Source organism: Pseudoliparis swirei, chromosome 10, assembly GCF_029220125.1.
Source record: "Pseudoliparis swirei isolate HS2019 ecotype Mariana Trench chromosome 10, NWPU_hadal_v1, whole genome shotgun sequence".
Lineage (NCBI taxonomy): Eukaryota > Metazoa > Chordata > Actinopteri > Perciformes > Liparidae > Pseudoliparis > Pseudoliparis swirei.
In genome coordinates, this window is record NC_079397.1 from 15,488,028 (window position 1) to 15,501,621 (window position 13,594).

General features: G+C 42.0%; 2 protein-coding genes across 2 annotated transcripts; one reads left to right on the top strand and one right to left on the bottom strand.

Moving 5' to 3' along the window:
- Positions 1-224: 224 nt before the first annotated feature.
- Positions 225-8,248, bottom strand: gys2 (glycogen synthase 2). Its single transcript, XM_056425474.1, has 6 exons — positions 8,181-8,248; positions 4,769-4,833; positions 3,707-3,888; positions 2,448-2,639; positions 2,128-2,313; positions 225-263 (listed from the first exon to the last, which is right to left on the bottom strand). The coding sequence occupies exons 1-6, from the start codon at positions 8,246-8,248 to the stop codon at positions 225-227; spliced, it is 732 nt and encodes a 243-aa protein (XP_056281449.1).
- Positions 8,249-8,505: 257 nt separating this feature from the next.
- Positions 8,506-10,113, top strand: kiss2 (kisspeptin 2). The gene is given in 3 exon segments (XM_056425476.1): positions 8,506-8,605; positions 9,867-10,049; positions 10,052-10,113. Coding segments are annotated over 3 exon segments (345 nt in total).
- Positions 10,114-13,594: the final 3,481 nt, after the last annotated feature.

Genomic DNA, 13,594 nt, shown 5'->3' on the forward strand with positions numbered 1-13,594 from the left:
CAAAGGGTCAATTGAAGACAGTGTCCTTGTTTTTAGGGGGAGCATGAACACAACAGTGGGCTTACAATGAAGCCCTGGGGAACGCCACAATTAAATTGGGCTCGAGATCAGGAGTCCGGGTTTTGTGACGGACCTGGATCCGGGCTCGTGTGTTCGAGAAAAAAAAACAGGCCGTACATTTTCATAACGCTTTCAGGCCTTTCGGGACAATTGTCCGTTATTCTTCACACATCCATCAGGATTACAGATCGGAAACCCTCCGTCTGTGGATGACGAATGAGTCACTTTATATAAAGTACACAGGAATATTTCCTGCCTACCGAGCAGATAAATATTATAATATCATATAATGGTTGGACTGAAGGATTCCTAAGAAGCTGCAACATCAGAGATCTAGGACTTTGCTTCTCATGTTCCCTTCTGCCTACACTTCGTGCTCATTCAATCCTTCTATTCTCCTCTCTCCCTTCTTTTTCTCTTTTTTCCAACCCTCTTTTCATTGGTTGTCTTTCTTGCATTAGATTATATCTCTTGCCAACTCATTGTCACGTGTTGAATTCCTTCTTTCTTTCATCCCCTCCTTCCTCCAATCACCCCATTCCTTTCCTACCTTATCTTTTTCTCTATTTGTTTCTCCCATATCCCCCTTTCGTCCCATCTTTCCCTCCCTTTTCTCCATCCTTCTTTTCCTTTTTATTTCCAGCGAGATAATGTTCCAATGTGAATATGTTGACAGCATCTTAAAATGAACAATTTATTTTTTTTATGTCACGTCAAATTCTGATTGGAAAGATGGCAAAATAGTTCACAGATAATATTGATCCTGCACCAATCAGAGCTCATCACTGCTCGCTGTGGTCACATGTCGGTACATTTAATTTAATTAAACTTAATTTTAGTGTGTAAAAATGTAAACATTAAATTGATTTGCATATAAACAATTTTTTTAATTAAAGTTACTTAATCCATTCTAGTAAACTGAACCCCAATGGGTTTAGTTGGAATTTCTTAATATAATTGAGTTAACTCTAATCAAAATCGTTGAGCAGAAAATGTAAATATGATTAGGCTGAAATTAGTTGAAAATAATTAGTACAATCAACTTAAAAAATATGTCTGGATTTAGATGATTTTATTTCGTGCAATCACTTACCTAAAAAAAATGGAGTAATTCCAACATAACATTTTTTTCAGTGTGGTTGTAGGTCTGTCAAAGGCCCTCTTGGTCGACACCTGCTGATAACTGAACCGAGAGGTTCCTCACCAATTATCAGCCAATCAAACTTCAACATATTTTTGTTATCTTCTCACAGAAGATATGAAACTAAGAATATATGAAGATTTAATAATGAACCAATTAATTTCATGTAATGTTTACATTTTGGGTTTATTTACAAAATGCATTTCTAGTATTATGGCTCCGCTTCTGCTTTGTTTCCTCCATCCTTTCTACGTCGTGTCAAAAGAGCTGAAAATGCATATTGATATGAATCCTCTGGACTTCCTGTTACAAACTCCTTGTCTGTCGGTGATTCATTCAGCAAGTGAGTGGCCTTTACCTCTATGCTGACCTTTAGGACGCCAATTACAAACATCACCCTGAGCCCTCCACACGCAACTCAACACCCCTAATGATGCTCTAAGTGGATGTAAAAGGCTGCGGCTTTTGAGCTAGAACCTTTGAATGTGAAGATGAATATGATCAATCTGGTGAACACAACGATGTGTGCATGTGGCATGTACAACAATAGCATATTGCTATTGTCATGGATTGTGGATTTCAATATGTTGCAGAAATGTGTGAAGATTTTATAGTAAATGTGTAATAAGCACTTGTGGTTAATCCCATGGGCAGCATGAGAACACCTTGTGGTTTGGGTTTTAGATAGTTGAATCCTGTGGGGACTTCCTGTGCTGTTTGGTTGGTCATGAAATTATATTTTTAGGATACACTGAGCACCTCTCTCCTCTTCTCTCTACTTATGAATTAATTCACGTCTCTCCATCACACATTATTAACTCTGCTTCCTCCCCGGAGTCTCTGTGACTTCACGTCTCATAGGGTCCATCGGACCTGGCTGTGTCTGGTGCCTCCTGACTGGATGAAGAACAATCCCGATCTCTCACCTTGTCCAGGTTGTTGTAAAAGTCGGCATTTCCGGCACAGAGATATCGTCCCAGCAGGGTGGCGTGGGTCGTAAAGATCGTTGCCATGGGGATCTTGCGGGAGCGAGAGAGGATGACACCTAGACCCGCCTGCCACTCATGGAAGTGACCGATGATATTGGGTTTATCGCCCAGCTCGTCTGTTAACTGGGAAACAAAGTTGGAAATAGTCGCGGTTCGCTAAGACAACGGGCGAGTGCGCACTTTTGTAAGCATGAAATGGCAGCAAGAGATTAAAATTTTGAAATGTGGTGGAAGTGACTGATGAGCAGCGCGCTGACCTCTTTGAAGAACCAGGCGATCAGGGCGCCCAGGGTGAGAGAGTCGTTGGCCTCTTGGTCGTAGTGGGGCAGGCCTATCTTGCAGGCCTCCCACAGGTCCCCCTTCCAGCGGTCCAGGTTCCAGGCTGCAGAGCCGAGGTCAACCAGGATCACAAAGGGGCTGCCCTCGATCAGCCAGCGGCCGAAATGAACCTGCGGCATCGACAGTGAGTGTCAAGTTACGGCTCCGGACCTAGCGCACTTCCCCACTTGAAAGGGATTGGTTCATCGACCCGGATTTAAACTGTGTTTCACTCAAAATGACAACAACTTTTTCCTTTTTCTTTCTCCTTTTATTTCGGAGTTAAGCCATTGCAGTCATTTCCGTTCACTCCATATGACAACGAAAGAGGTGAAAAACCTTTACAGAGAAAACAGAGCTGCCGTATTAGAAATCAGTTTTCATAATCTATTTCCAGTGTGCACTGAAGACTGGGATGAGAGCGCCAGACAGCTGCCGGCAAGTAACGTGTAAAATCCCGACGTGGTCTTTCGACATTCAATATTTAATCTATTTCCCTGCAACTGAGCCTGAGATATTAGTTATCTTTGAGAATGTTGGGATATTTGTATTGGATGGTAGAATGAAAGGGATTGTAAAAAATATATATTTTAATGTACTTAAAATATACTGAAAATTGCAATAGTACATTGCAAATATACTGCCAAAGAAATGTACTTTCTGCAAATATATCAAAAGTATACTAAAGTTATGCTTTCACCTATTTTAAAAATTAAACATTTAACATACTTTAAAATAATTGTATATGTATATACTTTCAAGAAATATATTATAAGAAGACAATAAGAGTGTAAGTTCTGTGCAATTACTTAAATGTACTTCTTTAAACTTTGTTTTCAAACATATTTGCTGTATATTTCAAAATGTATGCTCTAAATTAGCATTGAAACAATGTATTTGAAGCACATTTGATAAATAGCGAGTTTAAATATACCACTTTTTTGTAATTAGTAAGTAAACTTATTCAAGCTATTATTTTGATATATGAATTGGTAATTAATCACAATAATAATATATTTCGAATTTGATTATAGTTTACCAAAAGTATACCTTTGATATACTATTAGCAAACTATAAATATATTAATAATGTGATGTTAACATATTTGTAAAATACTTACAATATATTTAAAATATACTTAACATACAATATATATATATTAAAATAATGCATGTAATCAGAATATGTGTACTGTCACCTGGCAGCCATTGTTGATGAGAGCGTCCATGGCCTTCCTGATGGCGGGGTGCGGCGGCTCGCATTCCTCCACCTGGGTCTTAAAGTTGTGTTGGGAGTAGGGCCCCATCATGTCGTAGTTCTCCCCCCATTCGTCCACCGTGATCTTGGCTTTGGTCTGGATCACTGTGTAGATTCCTCCAACTGCAGTTGCACATGCCAAGATAGGACAGCTCTGAAGTCTGTTTCTTTTGACTTCTTCTCTACATTAAACATGAGCATCATTAAATATGATGAAGGCCATACAGTTTTACATTAGGAACCCTATTCTACTTAAACATATGAGTAAAAGGTCAGAACTCTCAGGGTACTAGTTTGACTGGAGTAAAGCGTGTGTGTGGTATTTATTCATAAACAAACAGATGGAGAGAGGCAGAGAGGAAGTGCAGGAAAAGCATATATTTTGAGCAGATATCCTATTTTACCAATATTACTGGGTATATTCCATATCTCCAAAACACAAATAATAATTTATAAATATTATTATTATATTAGAATTTGTAATAATAAAATAATTTATAAATATAACTAATATTATTAGAATATTAATTTTTTATATTAATTTACATGACATTATTATAATAATTCAAACAATTATTCATTTATAAATATAATTAATATTATTATAATAATAGTTTATATATGTTTTAATTTTAATACAAATGTACAGTAACTCTATTTGCCCTTTTATTGTTATCTCTGTTATTACCATTTCATTATGACCTAATTATCCTTAACAATATTAGACCTTTTGTTTCATTTGTTCCTCTTTCATTTAGTTTCTGCTTGTAAAATGATGATGCATCCGTTCTGTCGACAGACGCAACGCAACAGTGTGTTCATCGCATGCTGAAATACTCTATTAAACCTAAATGCTCAAATGGGTCTCCAGTAACCCTGTGTTGATACTGGGCTTTGACAAATTCTTTGAACATTTTCAGATGAAAACATGTGGAAATGTTGGTCCCCGTCTCTCACGTGGCAACAAAAAGACAAATATTGATATCAACGAGCCCGTGGTGACGTCGACACTGCATCAGAGAGCTGGTGGAAGCAGAGAAAACGGCAGAAAGGCCAATAACCTCTGAACTGTTGGACAACATGAAGGAACAGGATTATATGAACAGATTCAACAAGTGACTCAGATGCACGCGGCTTCAGCTGTGTGCAGGAAACACTGATCATAATATGAAAGCAAAGAATATGATATTATATTGTGACCGCACACATATGTTGTGACAGACAGCTTTCTGTAAGCACAGCACAGTTACATGAGCTTTACACACCACAGAGCTTCCACCCCGCCTACTAGCGCTGACCTCCACGAGGGGACGACTACATTGCACACAGACACACACACACACACACATACCGGGTGAAAGGTTTGGAGCAGTTGATAGATAGTGTATCCAATCATGAATTTAAAAATCAGTCCTGTTGTGCTTTATAGTTTCTTTTTTAATATTTTCCTTGTTTATTGAGATTATTTGACAGCTGGCTGCTTATTGACAACAGTGAACACCAGCCAGTGTTAATAATAATATTAAAGGTGTTAAAAGGGACCCTCAAAGTAGAATAAAATTACAAACAAATCACATACCCGACCTAATATTTCATATTAAACATTTGACACTTCCCAGTATGAATGGAAATGAAATATGAGGAGAGAGGAAGGATGGGATGTTGCGGTCTTCTTCTGTACTATAACGGTACTATGGAGCCCTCTGGCTGGTCAGAAGTGTGGTGCATCAATGTCTCAACATTATTGTGTTCCCATGAGAACATTGATTTTATTACCTTCGCATTGAAAATGCGGAAGGTTATGTTTTGATCGCAGTGTATTTATTTATTTATTTATTTGTATGCGTGTTATTCGCATAACAAAAAAAGTTTTAAACCGAATCGCATGAAATTTGGTGGGATGATTGGTTATTATCCGGGGACCATTTGATTAGATTTTTGGATCGATCGGGTCAAAGGTCAAGGTCAAGGTCATGAAAAAGCTCAACATCTTCTTGAATCGCATGAAATTTGGTGAGATGATTGGTTATTATCCGGGGACCATTTCATTAGACTTTGGGATCGATCGGGTCAAAGGTCAAGGTCATGAACAGGTCAAACTCTTCTTTTTACCATGGCTCGGTCAATTCATATCCAATTGGCATGCAACTAATGCCAAAATGTTCATAATTCAATGCCCAATCTTGTGATATGCGAAGGTATGCGCTCTACCGAGTGCCCGTTCTAGTTTTATTTGTTTTTATTTTGTTCCCATGAAAACCTTATTTTGTTCCCATGAGAATCTTATTTTAATTTTATTTTGTTCCCATGAGAATCTTATTTTTATTTTATTTTTTATTTTGTGCCCATGAGAACCTTATTTTAATTTTATTTTTTATTTTGTGCCCATGAAAACATTATTTTAATTTTATTTTTTATATTGTGCCCATGAGAACATTATTTTGTGCCCATGAAAACATTATTTTTGGAACAAAATAAGGTTCTAATGGGAATGTGTCACACTCCAATGTGTCACGGGTGAAGCTCAGGTGCAGAGAAACCAGGCAGGACGTCAGCTTAAATAGAACAAAAAAACTCTCTTTACCCGAGGAATAAACAGGCGACCTCAGCCGTAATACTTCTAAGGCAACTTTAGATAGATAGATAGATAGATAGATAGATAGATATATACTTTATTAATCCCCAAGGGGAAATTTGTCGTGACAGTAGCAGCAACACACAAGAGTAAAAACAAAACACAAAATATAAGAAACAGGGATGAAAGATATAGAAGTATACAAGTAAAATAAAAGTAAAATACAAAACAAAATATATATGTAAATATACAACACACATGCATACACAACACACAACAACACTGACAAATCAAATACACAAAATATTAAATATAGACAGAGTGCAAAAAGCAAAGTGTGTGTATGAGTGCAGAGCAAATGAAATGAAATGTGTGTGTATGTGTGTAGTGCAACCAAATGAGATCTGTGAAGTGCAGATCAACATAGTGTAAGTATTCAGTGATTGTTGTAGTTATTGCACTATGATCTGGCAAGAGGTGATTTGTTATAGAGCCTCATAGCCGTTGGCAGGAATGTTCTCCTGTATCTGTCCTTGTGGCAGCGGAGCGTGAGGAGACGTCTGGAGAAAGTACTCCTCTGTCCCTGTAGGAGGTGGTGGAGAGGGTGGTCCGGGTGGAGAGGGTGGTCCGGGTTGTCCAATATGGACACAAGTTTCTTCAACGTCCTCCTCTCCACCACCTGTTCCAGGAGCTCCAGCTGGCAGCCGATGATGGAGCCAGCCTTCCTAACCAGTTTGTTGAGACGGCTGGTGTCACCGGCTCCGATGCTGCTCCCCCAGCAGACAATGGCAAAGTGCAGCACACTGGCCACAACCGACTGGTAGAATAACTCCAGCATCTTGCTGCACACGTTGAAGGATCGAAGCTTTCTCAGGAAAAAGAGTCGACTCATCCCCTTCTTGTACACAGCGTTGATGTTGGCCTTCCAGTTCAGTCGGCTGTCGATGGAGACGCCCAGGTACTTGTACTCCTCCACCATGTCCACGTCCACTCCCAGGACACTCAGAAGTGTTCCGTTAGTTTTGCCGGTGATAGACTAGAATTGCTGAACTTAGTCACTGAGGACGCTGACTCCCATCACGCTCCTTTAAACACGGAATACCTATTGTACGTATTCGTCCAACCACTTTCATTTCATATGTCGAGATTAAAAGAAAATCACAAATGACGTTCAATCACAACCGCCACAAGTCGAGTACCGAGCGCACCAAGTTCCCTGCAGCGCCGATATCAGATGTGGCGTGATCAGCTGCAGCCAATGAGGGCCAAGCGGAGCGTGACGTCACGAACAAGACGAGTGGGCTGGATTCATTTTGTGTAACACATGTTTACTAATCGACTAAATATTTTTAATCTGATGCTGCGTTCACACCTACGCAACGCTTTAATAATAATCTGTTTTAACATTTTTTTATAATAATATAATTTATAAAATAAAATGATTATAACACGGCGAGGAGAAATGGCGTGTTGCCAAAATGTCGGCAAACGATTTTTCGATCAACGACAAAAACGGCCTGACATTGCTGATGTGAACCGGGCTGCACTGTGTGTGTCTTGACCCCTGAGTGACCCCTGAGAGTGACCTCTGGGGTTCGATCGAACCCAGGTTATGAACCGCTGGGTTAGGGGGTTAGGGGGTTAAGGTTATGAGGTCAGGGGGTTCACACTGGGTGCTTACTGTGTGCTTCAGGCCTCCCTTCCTGCTCACACACTGGTGTATTTCAAGGATTAAAGTAAAATACATTCAAACACAAGTCTAATTCATTTGATACGAAGAACTCCGGCCGCCAATCTGCTTCTGCTCTTTGCGGCACCGGAACCTGGATTGGGCAATTACTGTTCCACGTTCTCCCTGTTTCTGCCACTTGCTCGCTCGACGCTGACGTCTTCGCTGCCCGTCAACATATTATCTCATGCCGGATGAACGATCACGGCGGCGAACTGAGCTTGCAGCATTTTCCCGGAAGAGCTGATGACTTCCACATTTCAGCACCGGCGGCAGCGGGCAGCTCCCGCAATTTAGAGCGCCGGGGACGCGGGGCGGCCGTGATTGGCTGCGAGCTTGCGGGAGCACGAGGTCACCTGCTGGAGAGATAAAAACCGGTCCTGATGGGAGTGACCGTGTTAGTACCTTCTGAGAAGTGAACTCAAACACTGGGATCATGAGACTGGCGGCGCTGGTCGTGGTGTGCGGGCTGATCGCCGGGCAGGACGGAGCCACTCTGCACCGGTTCGAGTCGGCACAGAGGACGCGTGCAACAGGTGAGCAGCCCGAAGGATTATGATTTATTATTTATAGAGAACAGCTTGTTTCACTTGAGCGGGAGAGGCTGAATATGATGCCGTGAGAGCAATTTTGAGGTGACTTATGCTTGGCTTGAATATTTCCTTTAATATCTATGTTTAAAACTCAAGAACTGATACCACTTACTGCTTTTAAATATAAAATGAAAGCAATGGAGGCATGTTACAAAGAAATAAAACGTATACAAATACCAATGAAACAACAACAAAACCGGCAAATGGCGACAAAAAAACTTTGTACAACAGATAGCTCAAATTAAAACCTTTTACAGAAATATACAAGCTATGTCTACGGCTTACATTAAATTCTATATAAATCAGAGTCACGTGGTGGGCAAGGGGGGGATTCATACAACAGTTTCACCTCTCCAGGTTCACATACTGCGGCCTATATGACTCCTGATTCGTCTTTTGTCTCAATATAATTTACATAAATATATCTCGAGACCTTTTTCTGGAGTTTCATGGTCACACTTCCTTCCAAAAAAAAGGGTAAAAATTCAAGAGGTTCCCAACAAAGTCAATGTTTCTTAAATTAACTCGGGTATGTCACTGTCTCTTAACTTTTAGTTTCTTTGAACTTGTTTATTTGTAACTAGTGTTTCTTATGTTGCTGCCTGTCTTGACCAGGTCACCCTCGAAAAAGATATTTCAAATCTCAATGGGATTCACCTGGTTAAATAAAGATTTAAATAAATAAAAAAATATAATTATTTTACTCCACTACATTTAGTAAGCAGCTATAGTTACTTTGCTGATGACACTTTTACATACAATTCATTTAATCAACTTGTGAAAGGTAATTATACACAAATCCAACAGTAATGCTTCACTAATAATCAAATGAATCGATTGATTTAGAAACATCAACAACATTATCATAATCACAATATCCGGTGTGAGGTCAAAGGTCAGGAATGTTGTATGTGTACAGATTGTAAAGCCCTGTGAGGATGATTCGTAATGTGTGATGTTGAGCTCTATAAAATAAACTGAATTGAAATATGATCAAGAAAAAAAGAATAAAGTAATATGTCATTTGACAAAAAAATCTCATTTCTAGACATTTGGAATTGTTCTCTATTGTTGGTCAGTTAACTAAACTATGAAAACATTATTTTTTTTCCATGAAAATATCATTTTGTGCCATGCATGAAAACATTATTGTGTTCCTTAATGTGTGTGTGTGTGTGTGTGTGTGTGTGTGTGTGGTCCTCAGGATCCGTCCTCTCCGCCCTCACCAGGAGAACCACCGGAGAGTTCCTGGCGGAGGAGGCCGCCCCGTGTTTGTCCCTGAGGGAGAACGAGGAGCAGCGGCAGCTCCTGTGCAACGACCGCAGGAGCAAATTCAACTTCAACCCGTTCGGCCTCCGCTTCGGAAAACGCTACACGCACAGGAGGGCCGAGCCCGGACCCATCAACTGCCCCCCCTCTCCCTTCGCCCCCCCTCTCTCTTCTCACGGTGAACTGGACCTCCCCCCCCCCCCACCTCAGAACTTGTGTCCCCTGTAGGTGAAAGGTCAACATGTGTCCGTTTGTGTTTTTAAAAAAGGGTATTTTTTGCTTCAGATACAAATTATGTTTCTCTGAATAAAAAACTTTTGTACCTATATTGACTGTGAAATGATTTAAAGAGGTGAAACATCTTTTTTTTTTAAAGAGAATACAATTATACAGGGGCGTTCAAAGAGAGGATTCAAAAAGAGGGCGGGGCTAAGCCCCAAGGGGAACAGCATGTCTGCTTATGTTTGCGCAGCAATTTTTTCGGGGGGAGCCCGAATATCCTTTGTTTTTTGACAGTTCATAGATTGGTTCAATCAGAAAGAGTTTGATTTTACTCTGTAGTTTTGCTTCATTCAGTATATGATAACACACAAGAAACAGAATGTCAGGGTCATAGTGATATTTTATTCTCATTTGGACACTAACACTGAGATAAAGATGAGCGAGTTCAGTGTCAAATATACCATTCACTGAAAAAAAATCTAATAATGAAATTGAGAGACGCCGATAGTTATTTCTTGTATTTCTAATTTGCTCGTTCACACTCTCGCTCACTAGGTTTCATTTGCCTTAAGAAAACCTAAATGTAAGAAGGTAACAACGAGAGCCACATTCTGTAACTTCCTGTTCGTTGATGAGAGACATTACTTTGCAGAGTGAGAAAGCCAGCGCAGCAGCCTCCCCAAGGTCCTAGTGCCCGGGGATTATATCGTAAACTAAAGTATGTTCTTGGATTGTAATTTGAAGGGGGAGAAAACATACAAACCAGAACTCCCACACATATGTAGCATGTTAGAGTTATACATCACGTGTCCATGTGAGAAACAATAGTTTAATTTAATCACATAAAACATAACAAATTATATATATATATATATATATAGATATATTTATAAACTACTGAAAGAAACAACCATCATTTTACTTTTTTTCAAATTAGTCGTTGTGTAATTAATGTAATTAAAGAAAGAAATATTTTAGGAAGAGATGTAAGTGAAAATAGGCAGAGCACATGATAACAAGTCGAAGATGGCGCGGCTGTGTCCAGACGCCGTCGAGGTAGTAGCTCATGATTTAGCGCTGCTTTTGGGTTTTGTCCACTTTTCCATCGATCCAGCGTGGCGGCCGAGATCGTCGCGCGAACCACAACGACGACAAACATCGAGGGAAACGGAGCGTCGGAACAGACAATAAGATGGATGATGTTAGGGCAAGATTGTCTGACGGAAACCATTCCACCACAAGGACACCGGCGTAGTCAACAAGTATCCAGCGGCTGTGGTGGTGGCTGGGGACTTTAATAGGCGCTACAGGGCGCTCTGCGTGTCGTCGACTGGGACACAGTGCCCCCTCCCGCTACATCTCATTCCATACAAGGCGGACCACCAGGGTGAGGGATACTGGGGTAATGTTGGTCAAATCCGGGACATGATTGTCACCACGGGGCAACAAAAATGAGTTGGTCTGTGAGTCCTCTGGAGCTTACTCCTCTTCCGACTCACCGCACCCACCACCCATCCTACCACCAGGGCCCGAAAACGAAAAAAAAGGATCACTTTAGCATGCAAGTACCCATGTTTTGGGCACCTTCTGGGTATAGATCCATCCGTGAAGCTGTGAGCGCCATTACTGCTGCCCCTATAACTCGGTCTTCCGGCAACATGGGCGAGTACAGTACAAGCGGTCTATGAGGAGGAGGAGAAGGGAGGAAGCCAAGAGGAGGAGACGAGACAGAGACAAGGAGAAGAGCAGCACGGCAGCACAGACATGGCGCGCGCTCACGGACCTCGACTCTACTACCTACAGAGCGCAGAGCAGCGCCGCGGCAATGGTCGACATCCCTATCCTAGCGGGCCTGAACTCATTTTTATACCGCGTTTGAGGCTAGCAACAACAGCTACTAACAACAACACCGTTAGCGCGTAGCCGAGGTGAGTTCTACCGCTGAGGGGGCCACTCTTATCTGGGCGAGTACTGAAGACCTGTGCTAACCAGCTAGCTCAGTGTTCCACAATATTCAACCTCTCTGGCTGAGTCCGTGGTCCCCCCCCTGCCTCAGAGCATGGACCGCTGCAGTTTGCTTATCGCCAAAACAGAGATACGGATGATGCTGTCTCCAGGTACTGCACAACACTCTCTCATCTTAGTCCCCTCAGACTGGCGGCAAAGCTGATTGAGCTGGGACTAACCCCCCCCTGCTGTGGATCCTGGACTTCTGACCGCCAGGGTGGTCAGGGTGGGCAGACACACCTCAAACCCCTCACCCTGAACACAGATCCCCCCAGGCGCCCTCCAGCCCCCCCTGTGTCCCCTCACACCAATGTCACAAAACTAAGGCTGCTGATTGACTTTAGAGGGGAGGACACAACACGGACTCACCACTGGGATTAACGGACTACTGTGGAGAGGGAGGGGGAGCGGATACCTCACCCACACATCCACAAGTTTCGTTTTCAAGTTTCAAGTTTTTATTTATTGTTTTTTCCTTCATACAAGCATAATCGTCTTTAAATAATTCTTATGTAACAACGACCGACAGACTAAGCCAAAAAAGAATTTTGAGACTATATATATATATATATATACACAATATATATATATATAAACATAAAATATACACCATCATGGCCAGATATTCACAGAGAATATTGGTGTGTGTAGTGTTAATAAGTCTAGTCCTGTTGTTCAGCAGCCATGATGGCCTGACTGAAGAAGCTGTCCCTCAGTCTGTTTGCGCTTGATATACCGCGCGGTATCCCCTGCCTGCTGTGAAGGGTGAACAAACAGTTTGGGGGTGGTTGTTATCTTCATCATCCCATGGCCCTGGCCTTACATCGCTTGTGTATATGATGGAGGGATGGAGGGAATCCTATTCACAACGATACTGTGCCCCCCCACCTTCCCTCTGTCCAGCAGCGGTGCAGTTCCGCCCAGGGCGTTCCGCAACCAGTGATGCAACCTGTATGACCCTGTAATCGGTGGTACTGGTGTAGAATGGGGGTGAGGATTGATGGGAAGCCTCAGAATTTCCTCAGTCGCTTGTGGGCACAAGTTGTTGGGCCCGTGGTGGTGTGTCTAGTGTGTGTCTCGGAGTCCCGGTGGTCGAGATGAGGAGTGCAAGCTGAGAACTCTGCTCTACTGCAACTCTCTCTATGGGTGGTCTGTGTGGGGTCTCCTCCGCTTTCCGCTCCCACTGTCCACTCTCAGCTCGGTCTTCTTTGGCTCAGTGATCCAACCTCTCCTCTGTAGCTGTCTCGTAAGTCGTGGTGATCAGCCCCCCCACTGTTGTGTCGTCAGCAAGCAATGATTGATTTGGTTGGCAGAGCCGTGCAGTCGTGGGTGTACAGGAGGTAGGAGTAGCTCAACACGCGCAACCCTGAGGGCTCCGTGTTGAGGTCAAGGGGCTCTGGTGGTGGCCCATCCTCAAGATGTCTGCGAAGACTC

What these genes read in the sequence shown, in the direction of transcription:
- gys2 (XM_056425474.1), bottom strand. Translation starts at nt 8,248, where the DNA reads ATGTTGACGGGCAGCGAAGACGTCAGCGTCGAGCGAGCAAGTGGCAGA. An exon ending in TCATCAACAATGGCTGCCAG is followed by an intron (nt 2,640 to 3,706) that starts GTGACAGTACAC and finishes TCGATGCCGCAG; the next exon opens with GTTCATTTCGGCCGCTGGCT. An exon ending in TTTACAACAACCTGGACAAG is followed by an intron (nt 264 to 2,127) that starts GTGAGAGATCGG and finishes CGTCATCCACAG; the next exon opens with ACGGAGGGTTTCCGATCTGT.